The sequence below is a fragment of the Cornus florida genome, unplaced genomic scaffold (assembly GCF_030987335.1).
Source record: "Cornus florida cultivar Cherokee Brave unplaced genomic scaffold, ASM3098733v1 CherokeeBrave_3.0.0_Hap2_Chr05, whole genome shotgun sequence".
Classification (NCBI taxonomy): Eukaryota; Viridiplantae; Streptophyta; class Magnoliopsida; order Cornales; family Cornaceae; genus Cornus; species Cornus florida.
In genome coordinates, this window is record NW_026775575.1 from 56,043,159 (window position 1) to 56,062,526 (window position 19,368).

The 19,368-nt window shown below is 34.5% G+C and overlaps 3 protein-coding genes across 5 annotated transcripts; all 3 read right to left on the bottom strand.

Annotated features, from left to right (window-relative positions):
* Window positions 1-580: 580 nt before the first annotated feature.
* On the bottom strand, window positions 581-3,400 carry LOC132306529 (uncharacterized). Of its 2 annotated transcripts, none has more exons than XM_059803940.1 (3): window positions 3,036-3,400; window positions 1,915-2,147; window positions 581-1,007 (listed from the first exon to the last, which is right to left on the bottom strand). In XM_059803940.1, exons 1-3 carry the CDS (start codon window positions 3,237-3,239, stop codon window positions 815-817), a joined length of 630 nt encoding a protein of 209 aa, XP_059659923.1. In that variant the 5' UTR covers window positions 3,240-3,400; the 3' UTR covers window positions 581-814. The 2 variants fall into 2 exon arrangements, with proteins under 2 accessions (XP_059659923.1, XP_059659922.1); XM_059803939.1 differs by having other exon boundaries at window positions 1,915-2,150; window positions 3,036-3,399.
* A 1,105-nt stretch (window positions 3,401-4,505) lies between these two features.
* Window positions 4,506-7,443, bottom strand: LOC132306530 (calcium uniporter protein 6, mitochondrial-like). The gene is made up of 2 exons (XM_059803942.1): window positions 6,662-7,443; window positions 4,506-5,286 (listed from the first exon to the last, which is right to left on the bottom strand). Exons 1-2 carry the CDS (start codon window positions 7,085-7,087, stop codon window positions 4,816-4,818), a joined length of 897 nt encoding a protein of 298 aa, XP_059659925.1. The 5' UTR covers window positions 7,088-7,443; the 3' UTR covers window positions 4,506-4,815.
* Window positions 7,444-8,732: 1,289 nt separating this feature from the next.
* LOC132306531 (uncharacterized) lies at window positions 8,733-17,965 on the bottom strand. Of its 2 annotated transcripts, XM_059803943.1 has the most exons (9): window positions 17,648-17,962; window positions 17,212-17,361; window positions 15,762-15,850; window positions 15,518-15,656; window positions 13,004-13,078; window positions 12,012-12,133; window positions 11,856-11,931; window positions 9,723-9,782; window positions 8,733-9,130 (listed from the first exon to the last, which is right to left on the bottom strand). In XM_059803943.1, the coding sequence occupies exons 2-9, from the start codon at window positions 17,323-17,325 to the stop codon at window positions 8,993-8,995; spliced, it is 813 nt and encodes a 270-aa protein (XP_059659926.1). In that variant the 5' UTR covers window positions 17,326-17,361; window positions 17,648-17,962; the 3' UTR covers window positions 8,733-8,992. The 2 variants fall into 2 exon arrangements, with proteins under 2 accessions (XP_059659926.1, XP_059659927.1); XM_059803944.1 differs by lacking the exon at window positions 13,004-13,078 and having other exon boundaries at window positions 17,648-17,965.
* Window positions 17,966-19,368: the final 1,403 nt, after the last annotated feature.

Here is a 19,368-nt window from a genome sequence, read left to right on the forward strand (position 1 = left end):
TGTTAGGAATATGGCTGAACTTTTCTGCTTGGAGTTTATAGGGTTGGAAGAATTTACCAGACACAACTTCATCAAGAGATTGAAACCATTAAGCACTTGGTTGTCTATCGGTCCCAGAGATGGCAAAGTTACCTGCAGTTTCATCAGACAACCTAACCAGATATTTGGGTAGTTTGGCGATGAAATTGTAACATGCTTAAGGAGACATCTCGAAGACAAATTCAACCATAAGGATTGCAGTTGTGTAACCTGTTCAGAAAACTATTACAATGATGGTTTAGGTTCCCAAATAGTAATGATCTTAACATCTTAGTCTGAGATTTAGATTCCATATATTCTGTTATCTATCTAGGTTTTCTGAAGCCATCACTTAAATATCTACAGTGATAAAGAAAAAAGAAAAAGTCCTTCCCCAAAGCATGAAATTGCTTGAAATTAGGTTCTTAAATCAAGATGAGTTAACAAAATCTATTCACTGCATCTTTTCAAGGTACCCTAGGAAAATATTCGTTTGAAATGTAGCCCTCAAAATAATTATAAGGCCTAAAAATGATTTTATAAAATATTCAACTCCTTAGACTGGATAAATCAAACACTGCTCAATTTTATTAAAATTAGGCATACATACATCTCCTCTGCAGTTCCATCTTTGTGCCTCTAGATCATACCTCTTGAAATCCACTAATCTTTGATATTAAATAGCAAGTGTCGTTCCTAACTTACAGAGATTTATGTAGAGCCTCACGCACATTTCATGTCACTCACGCATGCTGCAAACTTTAATGTTTGGAGCGGAAGGCCAAAAGAAAGTCTTTCATACTTTCGGCTTTTCAGATCCTGGTGGCAAGAAGGATTCCCACCACCCGTATTCATACTTGGGATAGGGGGCGACCCAATTTTCTGGCTTCTCGAACTCTAGATCGACGGGGTTAGATGCCAATGCTTCTTCTAGACTTTCAGCTTCGTAGCATTCTGATAAAACTCTGTCCAGTCTCAACTTCATGAACCTGTGGAGCAACACAATCATGCATGAAGACTCATTGTGTGTAAATAAACAAAACATTTCTAATTTGTTCAAGCATGATGACTCTCAACAATTTTAATCTATTAACAAGAAGTAAACAAATGTACTTTCCTTTGTTATAGCATTATCATAATATTACAAAAGAATAGATCATATTCATATGATGTCAAAATTCTCTCGTCAAGAGCTAAACATAAAAAGGTATGCACATGTACATGGGGCACATATGGTTTTAGGGAAAGTGGATATTGTCCAAAACATCAACCAAAACGTCTAAGGGCGAGCCTTGGCCTAACAGTAAGGTTGCTCCATTATGACCTGTAGGTCACGAGTTCGAAACAGAAACAGTCTGTCATGGGTCATTCTTAGCATTCCTACACCTTCCTCATTCATTGCAGGTTGGTTATTTGTCAGTACGGGTTTAGCTTATGATGTGTTTGGAAGCCCTCGGCCAAACGAATATTTCATGGAGAGCCGACAAGGAATTCCATTAATAACCAGCTGTTTTGATCCTTTGGAACAGCTTGATGAATTTAGTTGATCCTATTAGGAGGCCCTAATGACCATAGATCAAACCTATCCAATTTTTACAGTCTCTCCATATACAGAGATAAGGCTATCAACTGGAATCCTCTTCACAAGGGTAAGAAGTACAAAATGTTACTACATAAAGAATTATTTCTCTCCCATGTCCATCTGATTGTGAGGCAGAGCAGTCTATTATAGGTATGAGTCAAATTTTTGGTCTGTGTCAATATAACTTATACGGAACAACAACATTTAACAGAGAAATGGTTCTGGTTTGAGTGAAGCAAACTGCTAACCTACTGTTTTTAGAAGGGAAAATATAGAAATAAAGAATCAAAAGATCAAAGGGATGATGTGCTTACGTGATCCATGTACCATTTGTCGAAACTAGAGCAACAGCAGGTCTTTTCAATCTCTTGGCAATGTTGGGAAATTTATCCAAAAACTTGGGTTCAATCACAAGCCAGAAGTCCTGCTCTATATTACGCTCTCCATACATACGAAGCCGCTCGAACAACAGCTCCTTGAAATGCTCTTCTTCATCCAGCATGAATTTTGCATTTGCAACAGCAAAATAATACTTGTTGCTGGCCTGCTGCTGCATATTAAGATGATCAAGTGATACCAGAATGATTGTCAGTCAAATTTCAAGATTGAATACATTCAAGTCATGTTTGGGAGCATGAATTGGTGTCTTGGAATTGTAATCAATCAAAAATTACTTCAAATTTTAAACTAATTTTTCTCCAATTTCAAGTCCAACTTCAAATGCATCGTCATAGTAATTTAGGGGGACGATTCTATCTGGGTTTTGGTCAAACCATCAAGAGTTAAGTAGGAATTTACTCATAATGGTTTGAATTTAAGCCAACTTAGGTTAGATTATAAAACCCTTCCAGAGAGGTACAAGAATCGAACTATCTACTTAAAATTTAAAGCTGTTAAAGAGGGTGAAACTTTAATATTTAAATCCTTCAAGAGGAATTTAACAGGTCTGTGTGTGTGTGTGTGAATTACTAATGGAGATACCGGTTTATTGCACTGTTTTGAACCAAATTTTGGTTGACATGAGAAGAAACAAGCAACAGGCAACGAATGAGGAATTAGAGCAAGCAAACCAAGTCCCATGAAAAGTTCGGAAGAATGGTGAATACTTAGATCAGCAACTCCCAAAGGTTAACAAATCCCCATTTCGGCATCACCAATTTAGTTCAAAGCATCCCAAAATCCATAGATAAAATGCCCTAATTGTATGTATGTGTATGCAATTAGGGGAAACGTATGAATATGCAGCTTTTTAACCAATTTGATAAACAAGTATATCTCACTCCTGCTAATTAAATTGAAGGGTTTCTTTCTTTTCTTTTCTTTTCTTTTTTTCTTTTTTTTGCCCATGTTTTGCATCATGTAGTAAGATATATATATATATATATATATATATAGAGAGAGAGAGAGAGAGAGAGAGAGAGAGAGAGGAGTTAACCTTTTGAGCAGGATCAGACGAATCAACGGCTGTGTTCACGGAGGATGCAGCTCTACAGGTGGTGGTGGTGAGTTTGGGAAGATGGTGCGGAGATGCAGACAGTTGCAATGAGTGTGTGTGATGGAGGAGGGATCTGTTGTGGTTGGGAGTACTTATAGAGCCAAAAGAGCTAACATTTAGAGCTGATGTTGCCAAAGCAGACATAATTCCCTCTTCTCCGTATTATAGAGGTTGTGGATGCCTACCCACTTTCTCTCACTTCTTTCTCTCTCTAAAAGGAAGAAGGAGGTGTATAGTGTCTGAGCAGCAGGAGCAGTGGCTAGAGTGGCAACAAAGGGAATAGAATATGCAAGCAATCAACCTTATCTACATTTCTCTCTTTCCTTATCCCCTCTTTCCCAACTGCCAACTCGACTAAACCCGCTTTTATGTACAAATATTCAATTCACCAATCACCAATTTTCACCGCCCATTGATTCACTGCCTATGGGCTATGGCCCCCTGTTTTTGAATTTAAGTAAATATTATTTTTTTTTTTGTATATATATATATATATATATATAAAAAGATTAAAACATCATTTTTCATAATTACCATCTTGTACTGAAATGAAAATGTTCGAGATGAATTTTGCTGACTTAGATACAAGTTTAAAAATTATAAGTGACGCGTTTATTGGGTATATAGTATGGTTTATCGTATGGGCTGATATGAATCGCTTGGTTCATAATTTTTTTTTTAAGGATTCAAGTTCAATCGGTTTATATTGATATTCGCCTGAATTTGTTACACTAATACTATATACCGACATACGGACCCAAAACATTGAAATCTCTCCAATTTTACAATGTTAAAATGGTGTATGGCTCTCTTAAAAACGAGAATATTCTTGTTGCAATCATGGTTATTAAAATTGTAATTTTAAATCGTAGATAGTAGAATTACATAATTCTATGACTTCAGACATCAAAATTGATCCAAATTACAACAAAATCGTTCATTTGATAGAATTAATAGAATCGGGTAAGAATTGGTGGAATCGCACGATTCTATGCAGTTACATTCAGTACTTGCAGAAGACATTGGACAAAGAACCCTAGTTCACGCTCCAAGATTCTTCCCCAAACCAACACCAAGTCCATCCAGGTTCCTGACTTATAAACTGAACTTTTTTTCTTTGTTTTTTCTTTTCTCAAATTAGCAAGAAAAGAGTTTCAGAAACCTTTGCCAGTAATATGACAACATTTGAGCAATTGCCAAAGAAGTTAAGGTCTTAGTGGTGAAATTGTCACTTAGACCTTAACTTCTTTGGCAAAACTTGCAAAGATCGATCTTGTATCACAAATCTGTCCGAGCTCATAAATCCTCTGCTATAATTCTGTAAAGACCGGACAACGAATAATTTTGTCAACGCAACAACAACATTCACCCACCTCGTCTGTGCTAAAACATCTGCATGATCAAGTCATGGACAAAATTTTTGTAGTCATTTATGCAAAAACCAAGCAAGTATAAGATTGACTCGTAACAACAGCCAAAGAGTTTGGATCTCATGGCAGTGAACACTTTCAGCTAGTCCTAGTTCGTGCTAGTGAAAGAATAGATTCGAGAATCGAATCAATAAATCGGAGAGTAAGCTTAAGAAGCAAGTAAAAAGTTCAACAACATGTATGCCCTGCCTCGGAGAAAATAGGAGGGGTTGGTTGAATAAGATGAATTCTAAAGTAAGCTGTCAAAAGACCAAAAATGTGTTAATATTGCCTATGTCAAGGATCTTCCATTAGTCTTCATGATCCAGTCCCACCCCCATCCGATGTTTGGCGAAGGCCGGGATGTCCAGAGGCGATTTACATTTCTTTTGTAAATCCATGAACCTCTCCACGTCGAAATTATGCTTCTTGATCAGCTTCTTCTGCCTCGAGACAAGCAGCCTCTTCAACAGGTCTTGGTAAGTAGGGTCCCTTGAAGTGAAGAGAAAGTAGGCATAACCTATGATTATGCCAGTGCTTGTGGTGAAGAATGCAATGGGCTCCATGATATCCCATGAGAATTCCCAGAACGTTAGGCGGAAGAAGAGCCCAACCTGTAACACGGACAGCCCTAGCCCGGACCAGAGGATGCGTCGGACCTGCCTATGTGCCAGCATGTCGAGCTCTTCCTTCTTCTCCTGCAGCTTCTTCAGCTCATCCTTCCTCGGGTCATCATCAGCTGTCAGAGCAAGGGGCACTGCTTTCCTAACTAGATCCACCACCTGAAAAGAAAGGGAAAATGAGATATATCAAGAAATAACTGAAATGTGCCTCCATGGAACATATCTCATAATTCTCACTCAAATGCCAATTCTTATCTTGTCTAGAACCAATCCCATTCATGGAGCTGGCAAGTTAAATGGAGGGGCTCATACCCACCCTCCCCCCCCCCCCCCCCCCCACCACACACACACACACACCATCAGAGATGATACTCGGTAGAAGCATTCAATTGTTACTCTGAGATTGAATTTGTTGAAATTCACTTCAACTAATACATTTCTCAAGTTCATATAGGCTATGTTTAGCAGACATGGAATTAAAGAAAAGCAATTCAGAAAATTGAATCAAAATTTTCAAAAATTTCACTAATTCCAATACTCCAATTCTATGCCAAGACTTCAATTCTATACCGCAACCCAACCACAAAGAATTCAAGTAATAATAAAACAAAACATGAATATATAATCCCAGTGTGTTCGGTCGTATGGAATTGAAATTTTAAAATTAAAATTGGTGAAATTTTAAAAAAAATAATAATAGCTACAAAAGTTGAACCAAAATTTTCTCAAATTTCACTGATTCTAATTTAAAAAGTCCAACTACAAATCATTTTAATTTTCTCAATAGTTAACTCTTTTAATATTATCTGGTTTCCTCTCAATCTCGTATCATCAATATTGTCAACAAAGTCAAAGTGAAGTGTCCTATCTTTTTCTTTTTCTTTTTCTTTTTCTCATACCTTTCTAGACTACCCAACAAATCGAGATGTAGGGTCCACCAGAAGAGTTTCAATATTTGTGCACTTCTATTATAAGCATTTTATAAAGCAACATGAAAAAAGAGGGGAGAGATAAAATCTTCCACTGGTGTAGTGCATCTCTTTTCTTTGAGACACATCAAAAGCAAAAAGCCATTAAACAAAATACACTAGAACAAGTCAATCAAGAGGTGTGTGTTCCATAAAGCTTTTGTGACGAACTCTCCTTTAAATTATCACAATTTAGTAAGAAAAAAGAAATTGCAATTGCCTCTTGTTGGAAAAGTATAGTCGTATTGTCTTGTGATGAGATTCATATCTTCACTTACATATCACTTCTTTGGTATTCTTGGATTCAGAGAATATATCATTATTGTCGGATGCAAATGCAATTTGTAAATACGACCCAAAATTCTTTGGCTAATAATTTTTAGTTCTTAGTGCATTTTACCACTTTAATTTTGAAAGCACACAGAAGATAAAAGTTTAAATAGAATGTGTTATTTATTGTAAATAAATTTTGATATTTAATCTATTTCTACTGCAACAATTACGAATATATGCATTTGTATATAAATGTGTGTGAATATATATATAGAGAGAGAGAGAGAGAGTACGTTATCGGGGTGGAGATAGACTTGATCTCTGAAGAGAAGAACGACACCAGCCTCATCAAGAACTCCGGCGAACACGGCGGCCTCGTCTCGAGTTTTGGCCACTCCCATGCTCTGGCAGGCTTCGAGGAGCTCCGAATACCCGATCACCTCCTTCCCTTCCATCCCCAGCTTCATCTTCAAAGACTCCACATCCACCAATCTCATCAGCTTCTTCGCCTCCGAATACGACATAGTCTCCCCACCGCCACCGCCGCCGCCATCAGCTCCGCCGGCGGCAACACCACCAGAACCCGAATCTAACGAAATTGACTTGCCCCCATAATCAACGTCCCAACTACACCCTCTAAATCCAATCAGCGGCTTAGACCGATATCTAACCGCCGACAACACAGTCTGTCTCAAGAAATTGCAGGACGATCTCCACATCACACGTGTATAATATATATAGATATATATATATTGGTCGATCTTTTTATTGTAGTTTGTTTCTCTCTCTAGAGTTGGGGAGTATATATATATATATAGAGAGAGAGGAGTTATGAGTAGTTTTAAGGGGCCTGGGAAGTCGCAGACTGTTGGTTGAGAGTAGAGAGAGAGAAAGTGTGGAATTGAAGGAGGTGGGGGTTGGATTATGAGAGGGGGCCGACAAAGACGACCGTTGTTACCGTTTTAACGGGATCGAGGTGGTTGTGGCCACTCGATCGATGAGCACGAAATGGACACGGTCTTTGCACTTAGTTTGACCGTTTAATGGCTCTCCATCTGTCACATTTATGGAGGTTCCATGAACCCACTTCCAACATTTCATCTATGTCCCAAATCTCAAATCCCACACTTTCTGTCTCAATCTAGGATCCGCGTACTGTACTGTATGGGGGAGTAAATGGGTCATGATAGACACTCGAGGGGTGGAGCCAATCCATACCCATGGGCCACATGCCCCTAACCTGGCCCGCCAATCATATTATATATGATTATTTTTTTATTGGCACAAATGGTCTTCCTTTAAACTATTTTAATTTCTAAAATTTTTTCTTAATTTTTTCTTTTTTTGTATCTTTCTTTCCTTAAATCCCTTTAATTTTCTTTAAAATGTAAAATTTCCCTAACTCCAATCAAAGTTTAATTCTTTTTCCTTTCCAAATTATGTCATTCTTGTTTCCTTTTTCTTCTCATACTCTCCTTTTTTCTTCCACTACTTTTTTTAAATTAAAAATAACTTATTTATTCATTCTTGCACTTTTTTTAGTGGGTACCGTTGGTCTCTTTATGACACTCACAAATTACAATAGCCACTTATTAAAATGACATAACGAGCAAAGTATATGAATAATAATTTAGTGAAATAGACCAGAATCGAGAAACGAGAAACGACAAATGAGAATTATTGCAACAGTGTGAATAGGATTTAAAAGAAAAGGATTAAATTAGATATTTTAATGTTGATGTGCCAAAATAATAATAATAATAATAAAATATAGAATAATTGTTTACATTTTTATTAGAATAACAATTTTTTTTCACAACAAGAAAAATAGATATATTGATTTGAGGTCGAGGATTGAGTCACCTAATCTCGACAAACTTTTTGATAGCTTCATCCATTCAAAGGCTCCATTCCCTATATATATATATATATATATATTTTTTTTTTTGTGACTTGGCAACGAAAGTTAGCAGACTTGGTAAGGAGAGTTTGTAGTTAGTGGGAATCCAGAAGGAGATTCGAAGGAGCAGGGGGCACTTCACTCCCGCCTGGCTCTTTACCACTCGGGCAAAACTGCCACGCCGGAATCCCAAAGTCTTGGCGGGTCTCCATTTTCATTCAACACCCATATCACTAGCCAAATTTTCAATATAGCTAAAAAAATAATAATAATAAAAATAAAAGGGGCGGAAGTGTTTGGATTAGGGATTAATATAACTATATACTTTGGACCATTAGCTCTCACTTCCAATTGCATGATCTCTTTTACCCATTTCAATCACCTAGACAAATTTTCAATTAAGAACACCTGAGGAGACACAGATTTCATCAACCTAAACACCAAATAGAACCATTGTGCCAGAGGTACCACAAAAGAATATGCCATATTTTCTGAGAGAACTTGAAAATCATGCCTTCTTAACCTCAATGTACATGCATTTTCTTTCACTAAACACTACTCAATTCACAACAATAATAGGCTGAACTTGTCGAATCCAATGAAGAACCGAAGAGCGAGAGAGAATATGCAAGTATTTTGAGATTACACTGCATGAAGTAATACCTATTGTAATACACAGAATGGTATATATGTACGCAAGCGTCAGAGGCTCGATGACGATGGATCACTGACTGTGTCTTGCTTTGGAGAGTGTTTTTATCATACCCTTGGCTATTTTCCAAAACCAAAACAAATTCATGACTGACAACACGGGGGGCACCGTAAGCAAGCTGTAGAAGCCCAAGGGAAACACTTCCTTGACCTGAAAAATAAAAAGGAAAGAAAACAAAAGAATAGAAAATTAAAATTAAAGCCAGTGATCATGTGTGTGTGTGTGTGTGAAAGAGAGAGAGAGAGAGAGAGCTGTGCATCATCTTTACTGCTAAATGTTGGGGTTGGTACAAATTCAATTTGCCAATTCAAATGCTGATTGTCAATCTAACACACCACTATTTTTTGACTTAATAGTTCCAGAAATGAAGGTTCAGCCTTTTTTTTCTTTTATTTTTTTTTTAATTTTTTTTAAGGGAAGCAACAGGGAAAATCCAAAAAAATAACCCACAAAAGATTTCTATTATATTTTTATTTAATTGCCAGACCAAAAAAATAAAATAAAATAAAGCTCAAATTTACAATGATCATAAAATTCCAAATTTTAGCTTCTTCTTATTCCTCAGCAATCAAATTGGCATGGAAGAGAAAAGTTCTTATGGGTTATAAACTATCTTGATAGTCAGGATTCCAAACATTCCCTATATCTTACAAAAATGATCACATTTTACGATAAAATAAGTAAAGTTGTGGTTCTTAATTAACCTGGTTCTCATCAGATTAACCATGGACCATCCACTCACCTGATCAAAATGGATAAACATGTGGTAGAAAAAGAAGATGAACAAAAGAATCCTTGCAACCTGGAAGCATCAAAAGTACATATTACAAAATTATTTATGGCGATGTAAAAGCAAATTAATCACATAAAATTCTGTTAAATTTTTTGAAAAGACAACAGATGGTGAAATTATATGAGAGGCTTCCAGCAAGGCAGAATATATGACTGTCTCTTAAGTTTGAAGTTATCATCCAGGCAGAAATATATCACTATGATAAAAATTAAATTTCTATGAATTATATATTAAAAGCAGTCAACAACAACAACAAAAGAAAATAAGAGAATTTCTGGTTCAAAATTCAACCAATCTCCCAAGAGGAGATCAACTCCGTGCTTCAAGTATCTCAGTCTTACAAATTTTTTTAAAGGGAAATAATTAGAAATATACAAACATTCAAAATATTATGAGAGAAACACATTCAGAGGATTCACATCTCCTCGTAAATTGTGATTTTGATCAAATAATCTGTAAAATGATACATTCAATGTTTATTTCCATTCTTTCCTTATTTGATAAGTATTTAAATTTGTGGATATAAACCTAATACAATTGTTAATTTTACTGCAGGAATCTTTAAAACACTACAAAAGCCCAACAATGAAATATTTATTTCTTATCAAGTATTCACTCTCCTCATCCTTTCGCCTGCCTCCTTTCTTGGTTTTAAAAGTAAAATTTTTTTCCGAAGTGGTTTTAAAAGTTAAATTCATCATACCCTTAAGGACTGCCTATGAATTTCTTAATATTACCCAACTTAATTACAAGAACTTTGTGAAACTCATGCATAGTAAAAGATACAAATATGTTTTCCCTTAATCTACACCTTTATAAATGACAGAAAAAAAATGCTTCTTCATTAAAAACAAGTTTGAAATGATATATACTTGAGTGTCCACCACACTAACTAGGTCCTAAGTGGTGTACCATGTAGTAATCCACTTATATACGTAAGCATGTTACAGAGCATAACGTCAACCATATTCTCATTGGATGTCAGCTTATACAGAAACATAAACACAGTAATAAAGCTTCCATACGAGTTTTCATGGAATTAGGAAGCTTCTATAAAAGTTTATACTGCATGCATTAGAGCAGGCTAACATCCGACTTCTACAGCAATATAAAATCACTAGTGAAATGTACATAGAACAGGTTAACTACTGACTTCTACAGCAATTTGAAATCACTAGTAAAACGCACATTTATTGCATGAGTTGAAAAATTAATGTAAATTTAAAAAAAAAAAAAAAAAAATGGGCTTTGTTTAATAAAATCCAGTTCAGGTTTCATAATATTTGTATGATAAGACTCACTACCTTGTAAAAGAAATCTAAACAATTAGAATGTCTTGCAAAAATCTTAAAGAGAGAGAGAGAGAGAGAAGGAGAGAAACAACCCAATCACATAAGTTTGATTCTGAGAATAAGATGGTGGCCAATGTATTTTTTGGGGATGGAGAAAAGTAAGGGCTTCAGCCTTGAGAGAAAGGGTGAAACTTTGGACGGAAATTGTTATACAGTTTAATAACGAAACTACTAGTAAAGGTTATTAATTTAAAGAGGGATGGTGGCCCACTGTTGCATTGAATGGCTGTGTATGACACTATTAGGAGCCAACCGTTGTAGCCAACAATCCAACTGTGTTTGGAAAAACTATAAGCCCAAATTTAAAAGGTGCAAAAAGATGTATATAGAAAATAAAAATGCTATTGACATTTATATAGTAGTATACATACAGATTTTCCAAATACTTGTAATATAATTTTAAATTGAATAGTAGGTTGAATTACAATAAAGAACCAACTGTTACAGTTATGTTTTAATAATCTTTAAAGATGATTTGTATATGTTATAATGCCTTATTTATTTCTCAATACTATTCACTGATAGTTCTTGTAACAATTGTGGAGGATACATTAGGCAACTCCTCACTTTGACAAATACTAACATGCCCAAAACCAATCCTTTGGCAGCAAACACACTACTTCTATTTGTGTGCACTCCAATATTCACATCCAACAATACTGAATATTTTGCAACACTAACTACAAAGAGGAAAAAGAAAATTCATGATTTTGAGGTTTGGGAGACATACAAACCACCCAAGGAACAGTGCAACACCATTGCAGATATAAAGCTTAGAATTCTTCTGACCGGCAGCATCCAAGTACCTGCATATGTATTAACAGTAGTAAACCAGTGTTCTCCACCAAGAACATAAAAGCAAAGGAACTTGTGGATGTTAACTTACCATCTTAAATTAACAAAGGGAGTTGTGCTCTCAGAAAAGAGAACCATCAGTATATAAATCTGTCCTTGACCACTTATAAGGGATAGAAAGATTGAAAACATAGATAGTCCATGGTGTAACACCTGATTGAAAGAACAAAATAAAAGAAAATTATAAAGCAATTTAAAAGAACTTCTTGGGCACCTGTATCTCAGGTAATTCAACTCGACTCTGAAGGCAAGGACACCAGATGTAAAACTGTTAAATATTACAAGCATACTTATTCAGCTAATGCATCATGTTAAATTTTAAAGCAAATTCAGCCAGGCTAAATTGGAAAGGACAACTTTATTCAGAGTTGATTAAAAGCTTTTGGGACTAGGGGGCCATGAAATTTCAAAAAAATCATTAAAATTAGGTTCAGAAAAAATTAATTGCGCCGGTTGTATTGGTGATGTGGTATCACCAACTGGTAGATACTGACACGTAATGGTAGCACCCACTAAAATAAAGCACCTTTACTTATGTGATAGGATACAATTAGTTGATGGCACAAATAAGAAGTATTAAAGGTGCAAGGAAGTCTTTCTTCTAACACCCCCACACCCCCCCCCCCCCCCCCCCCCCCCAAAAAAAATAATAATAATAATAATAAATAAATAAAAATTGTAAGAGACTCATTTTGAGTCCTTTTAGGTCTTATTTTTGGAAGTCCACATTACAAAGGAACGGTTTGAAAATTCCATATATTCTTATATTTATATTATTTTTCTTATTGATTTGTCTAAACTTAGTTATTTATGAAATATTTTAATTTCTAATTAATCTTTTTATATCAACTTTCCAAAAGTCTATTGCAAAGAAATATATTATACTTTATAGATTTAATATTCATTCCATTAATTCGGCCCCCCACACTTAAAATTTTCTGGGTCCATCCCTGGCTATGATTAAATAAATTTCCACAATTCACTAACACAACACTTCAATAACATAGAGGTACATTTACTTACATACTCCATACCACCTAAAGCTGGAAAATTCCAAATAATCATTGTTAAGTCTGTGAGGAAATAACCGATAGAAATCTGCATAAACATTTGAAATTGTTGAAGTGAAAAAAATGGCACGATGAAAATAGAGAGAAGATATTGCTGAAATATAGTACAGAATCCTAAATGAATATGGAAGTTAACCAATATTAATTGAACTCTTAACCAATATTAATTGAACTCTATAGGACACCTGCTGGAATCAATCAATTAAATCTCTTTTTCATTATGAACTCTTATAAGGTATGGAATGAGCATCACTGTGATTGCTTTCTGACAACCATTTAGCAATAAAAATATCAAAATGCAGTGTTGAACAGGAACATTAGGTTGGAAAATCATAATGTGTTGCACTAAAAATAGCCCTAGGTAGAAGAGGCCATGCAGATGATGACACAAACTGTTGCCACATAATCCATTAAGAAAGAGCACATAAACACAACATCCAGAATGTCGATTACATATAGCCTTTTACAATTTTCTATCATATTCAAAATGTGAATTACATATATAGCTTTTTACAGTTTTCTGTTATTTTCAAAATCTGGATTCCATCTTGTACTTTATCCTCGTTTGAAAACTATGAATTAGTCACAATTTTTATTATTTTCAAATGTGGATTCCATCTTGTACTTTGTCCTCGTTTGATAAAAATCAGTCGTAGTGTGGATAATTCTTTCATGCTATTTAAAAGCAACGTCTAAAAAGTGAAAACTAACAGATGACATCTTATCAAAATCTGAAGGTTCTTAAATGATAATACTCACTCCTCATTATGGGAAAACTGTGATCTAATAATGGTGGCCATAAGCAGGCCTTCCATCTTATTTCACTAGAATTTGTATAATTCACAAATTTCTCCATAGTAAAAACATTATACAGACAGCCCAACCCTTACTTTTCTCTACAAATGTCTCTTACACCTTTTAGTTCCAAGCCGTCTATCCCGCTACTACCTAAATCTTCCTGCGACTGAGCTCCTCTGTTGCAACACAGCAGCATATAGTGAACATCCAAAGGCATATACAGTATTATATTCATGTCTATATTCATTATTTTAATGGTAAGTTGGATGGAATGGTTTAATATATATCTTTATAAGGCCACATTACGGTGTATCAGCATGTAGCAAACAGAGAGTTTGATTATCCATTTACAATGAGAAAGACCATATATTTCCTTAGGTTTAACATCAAGGGAAGGAAATGTGGGTGCATATCAAAGAAATTGCCACTCCATGGGTAATCCAGCTCCTATTCTACTATTTGTGTAGCTACTATTGTTGATAAAAGTGGCCTCCCTATTTTGATGGGATTAAATCATGAACCTAGCTCAGATTACTAAAAAAGTACCTTACAATTCAAGTGCACCCTCCTATCAAGCTATTGCTATCTGTTTCTTTGTTCTATTACCTGTAATGTAGAAAATGGTCCTTATTAGCAGAACTGGAAAGAAATGCTGTGCATAAGGAGATTTAGGAACTTAACGCTAGAGAGTTGGCTAAGGAATTCACACATGTGACACCGGATGATATTTTAGGATATATTACCTCTGACAAAGGAAATTAACTACTTTGAAATGTAGACTCCCACCTCCTAAGCACCTTAAAACATGATTGCAATAATTGCATCCTTCTTTTTGAGTGTGATATCCTAACAAACTCTCAATTCATTTGTGAACTCTTTAACAAATTTTAAAAACCCTTAAATATTACTTAACCATACCAAAAGGATCAAGCCCAAAACTCTTTAGGTTTTCAAAGTCCGCAAACCATATACTACAAACAATATGTCTCAATTTTCTTCTTTCAAAAACTGTTTTACAACCACTTGGAGATGTCTGGCTTCATTTTTACCCATGAATTTTCGTTGTACTCTTTACCACATGCTTAAACCATCTCAATTTTCAAACTTTACTTTCCAACAAAGAGTGCTAGGTTATCCCCCATGCACTCATTGACGTGCTCATCTTTTGAAGACTTACACTTGTTTAAAAGGTGCCTCACATGTTCACATCTAATTTAAGAGGGACTAACATTAAATCTTCAAATTGCAGTAGTCGTTTAAATTTCACCATGTCCCTGTCTTGTTTCATATTAAATTTTGTCCAAATTTCATCTCATACAAGTATGAATCTCGCAAGCATTAATTGCAATTTCTTCTCTCATATTAAGGTAAATCAGTCTTCAAAAATACATTGGATTAAAGGGAGTGCATGAGTAGCCCAACACAAAAGATTAAAAAGATGAATTAGTATGGTAGTTCATCAATATTTTAATAACCACAATATTACTAGAAAATATTGAATCATGTAATATTCTGTCAGGCCTCAGAATGATTTCAATTAGTTTAATAATTTCTAAAAGTCCTGCATTCGATTCGGCTGGATGAAGACATAAAATCAATTGATCATAAAACACGCGGTACATCAAATATACTTAATAATACCAGTATACCACCTTCTGCAACAACATACCCCCAATATTGTGTCTGATAAAGTAGACTTCCTATTAGTTATCAACTCATCATGAGAACCCTCATCAAAGAGACCCGAGAATAGTAACAGATAGAGAGAAGCAGCTGCCACAATGAATGCGTGGAATGTAGAAAAACCCCTGCACAGTGCAAGCAACATTTAATCTGTTGAAACAACTCAGCATCAACCACGAAGAATAGTATTCATGACCAAAAAAGGAATCAGCATGAAGAAAGAACATTACCGGTTGTTCCATTCAACTTTCTCGGCATTGTTGAGTTTAGTATATCCCTTGAACAACAAACCGCTGACTAACCCCGTTAATTGATAAACCTTCATAAAAATAAAATAAAAAATAAAAAAAATCTTAAGCAGGTAGGGGGGGAGCCAAGATTAGTGAAAAACAGTTTTTGTTTTAATTTTCAGGGGAATTTTTTTTTTTAAGTTACAAAATAAAATATCGAAAAATAATTATAACAACACTGACAGATAATGCATGCGACAGCACAGACAGTCTTAGATCTTGTTTCCGCGTGGACAGTCTTAGATCTCATTCATTTTCATTACCAATTCAACTTAAAAATAAAATAAAAGTTCAAAGAATTTCAATTTGGAAACACTAAATAGAATTGCTATTATATGGGAATTATTCAAATTCCTAAATTTATTAGGCCTCTGATTTAGAATTGTATTTTATTTGATATATGATTTGGTTAAACAATGAATTGCATTCCTTATAAAACAACAAATTTGGATTAGAAACGTCCGGATAAATACGTAACTAGTATTGATTGAGACCTATATGAACGAGAATAAAAATGAGAGGGATGTAATCTACCAAGAATCAGGACTCACAATAGAGGCCTATGAGGATTTTCAGGCTTTCACCTCACAAACCCTGTAGAGAGGTTGGTAGCTTGAAGGAGATACCACTAGGGGGCAGATAAAAATGCAGGGAGTGAGCAAAATAGCAGAGAGTGCTTTAGAGCTCAATTACCCTATATCAGCAGGGCTTCACTACACTATGCAAGACTTAGATATTAGCTCCCTCATGCACTTGGTAGTGATTCAAGTACTAATGTCTAAGTTAGTGTTGGATACGCTTTACTTCATAATTCCCCACATACATAGTAGATGTAGATTGTCCATAATTTCTATAAAATAAACCAAACATAGGGGGAAAAAACTGTTTTTTTCCAAAATTTATCAGAATTTTATTCAGCAGACAAAAATTTGGAAACGACAAATTCTCGAACTCTTTCACTGGTTCCAATTTCTGAAACTAAATTAAAGAAGCACGCTAATCATGTTCTTTACCTTATTGTATCTATTCTTATACTCATTCATTTACTATCCACTATCTCTTTCAGTAATTGCTCATAAGAATTCAATTCCCCCACAATTACAGGTAGAAACAATCCAAAAGGGGGAAAAGTAAAATGGCATTTATATACTCAGCCTTCAAGCTCCTAAGTTTAAACTTTTAGATTTCCCCTCCTTTCAATTCAATATCGACACCATGCATCGAACGACTCAGGCAACTTCTACTTGAGAACTTAATAATTAGTACATTAAGTTACCACATCTAGCCATGGATTAAGAAACAAATAGTATCATACCCACTATTAAGTATAGCTCCACTGACTACAAGAAATAGCAAAATATGTGATACCAAATTAAACAAGAATACTCACAACTGTGCACATTGCTATGCCGACAAAGGCGGACAATAACAAATGCAATTCCTTGCCCGGACTGCCATTTCCGGTTAAGGCCATCAACCCAATGGGGATTTCCAGACCCAACATATTGCAGTTGCTGGAATTGTTAATCTAAAACCCAAACTGCAAACAAATACATCATGAACATACAATTCAGTGATATAAAAATAAAAAATAATAATAACAATGTTCTATGAATTATTGGTTCATAAGTTACAATCACAGCCAAAAAATAATTAGAAAAAAAAAATTAAAATAAAAATTGAGGTGAATGAAAAATTAAAAAGGGTGAGATAAAGCAGAGGGCCAAATTCAATAGTGAACACAAATGGGTGAACATTTATATATCTATATATAATATGCATCTATATATATATATATATATATCGCAAGAAAACACTTAAAATACCTTGTGAATAGAGTTGAAGAAGCAGAAACTCCTGCAAAAGGAGAAAAGGTAACAATACGTGGAGCAAATATATAAAAATTAGACGGTAAACGAAAAGGGTATTTTTAGTGAGGCTTTGTAGTGTTGATAGAACTTGAAACGGAACGAAACAAGAGTTCTGTATGAAACAGACTCTGGAAGGTTCAATAATTCGACATGGCAAGGAAAGTAGATTATTGGGGTAGACTCTAGAGAGAGAAAGCGAGTCTTTTGTATTGTGGAGAGAGATGGGGGGAGGGATTGGATTCCTTTCTTTCGCCGATACCTTTTCGTGGGGGCCACGTCTGAGGCTACAGGCTATGTTATTGAGTTATTGCGCATCGTAATAGAGACATATATATATATATATATATATTGTGTATATACTGTACATATAGATTATTGAAACCACGCGATGACAACTGTAACAGTCAAAAACTGGATTCAAGAATTAAACTTGGACCTGCGGGCAAAATATGTCCTTTTTGGTGATGGCAGTTGTTGAAATAAATTCAACTGCTGTTACATTTGACTCAAGTGTCGGACATTTAGGCCCAGCCCAAGCGAGAAACTCTTTTCTTTCTCCCCAATTCTCACTTCAGTTGGTGTTTGCTATGCTGCCATAATTTGTCATAACAAAATGGGCAAGTGTAAAAAATATCTCAAAAATATATTGTGCGTAATAATTTACTTTTTATTTGAAAAAATATGTAAAAAATATCTTTAATCTTTTCACATTGTACAAAAATATATCTTCTAACATAAATTAGTATTATAATACTCGTTTTGTCCTTTTACTCTTCCGAAAATGTCTAGAGGTATATATACTACTAATCTCATAGTATAGAGGTGTTATGTGCACATTATCTTATTTTTAAAAATAAAAAACTTTTTTCTTTATATATATCTCTAAACATTTTTTTTTTAATTTTGAGAATTTATAAAATAAGGATTTAAATTTTTTGAGGTTTCAGTTTACTCTTTTCTACTAAATTTTTTTTTCTTTATTTTATTTTTTTGTCTTACCAACACTGTTAAACCAAAAAAAAAAAAAAATCCCAATATTAGTTTTCAGAGTTTGGAAAAATTTTGTTTTCTTTAGTTTGCACTTTATTTTTTTTTTATTTTCTATTTTTATCTTTACTTTTCTTTTATACTTTTATTTTTATTTTATATTTTATCTTTACTTGTCCATTGTCGGCGTCTTCCAATAGTGTCATTTTCGGTTATTTTATAAAATTATTTATTTTTATATATTTTATAAAATGATTCAGGGTAATTTAATCAACTTAGGGTTTAAATTTGTCAGATGGACCTATGTGCACCAGATTGAAACTTTAGGAGTTTTTTTTTGCACAAGAGGAGCATCCTCCAATAGTGTCATTTTCGATCATTTTACAAAATTATTTATTTATATATATTTTATAAAATAGTTCAGTAAGGGTAATTTAGTCAACTTAGGGTTTAAATTTGTCAGAAAACCTATTTGCACCAAATTGAAACTCTAGGGATGTTTTTTGCATATGAGGGTTGTAATATGCACTGTAAGCATACTTTAAGGATGTTTTCTGCACTTGAGCCAAACAAAATATATATATTTTGTAAACATTTAAATTTTGTGATGCCTCTATCATCCGATTGGGAAGAAATAATTTTGGTCAATAAATTTCATGGATAGACACATGTATAAATCATTCATTTTC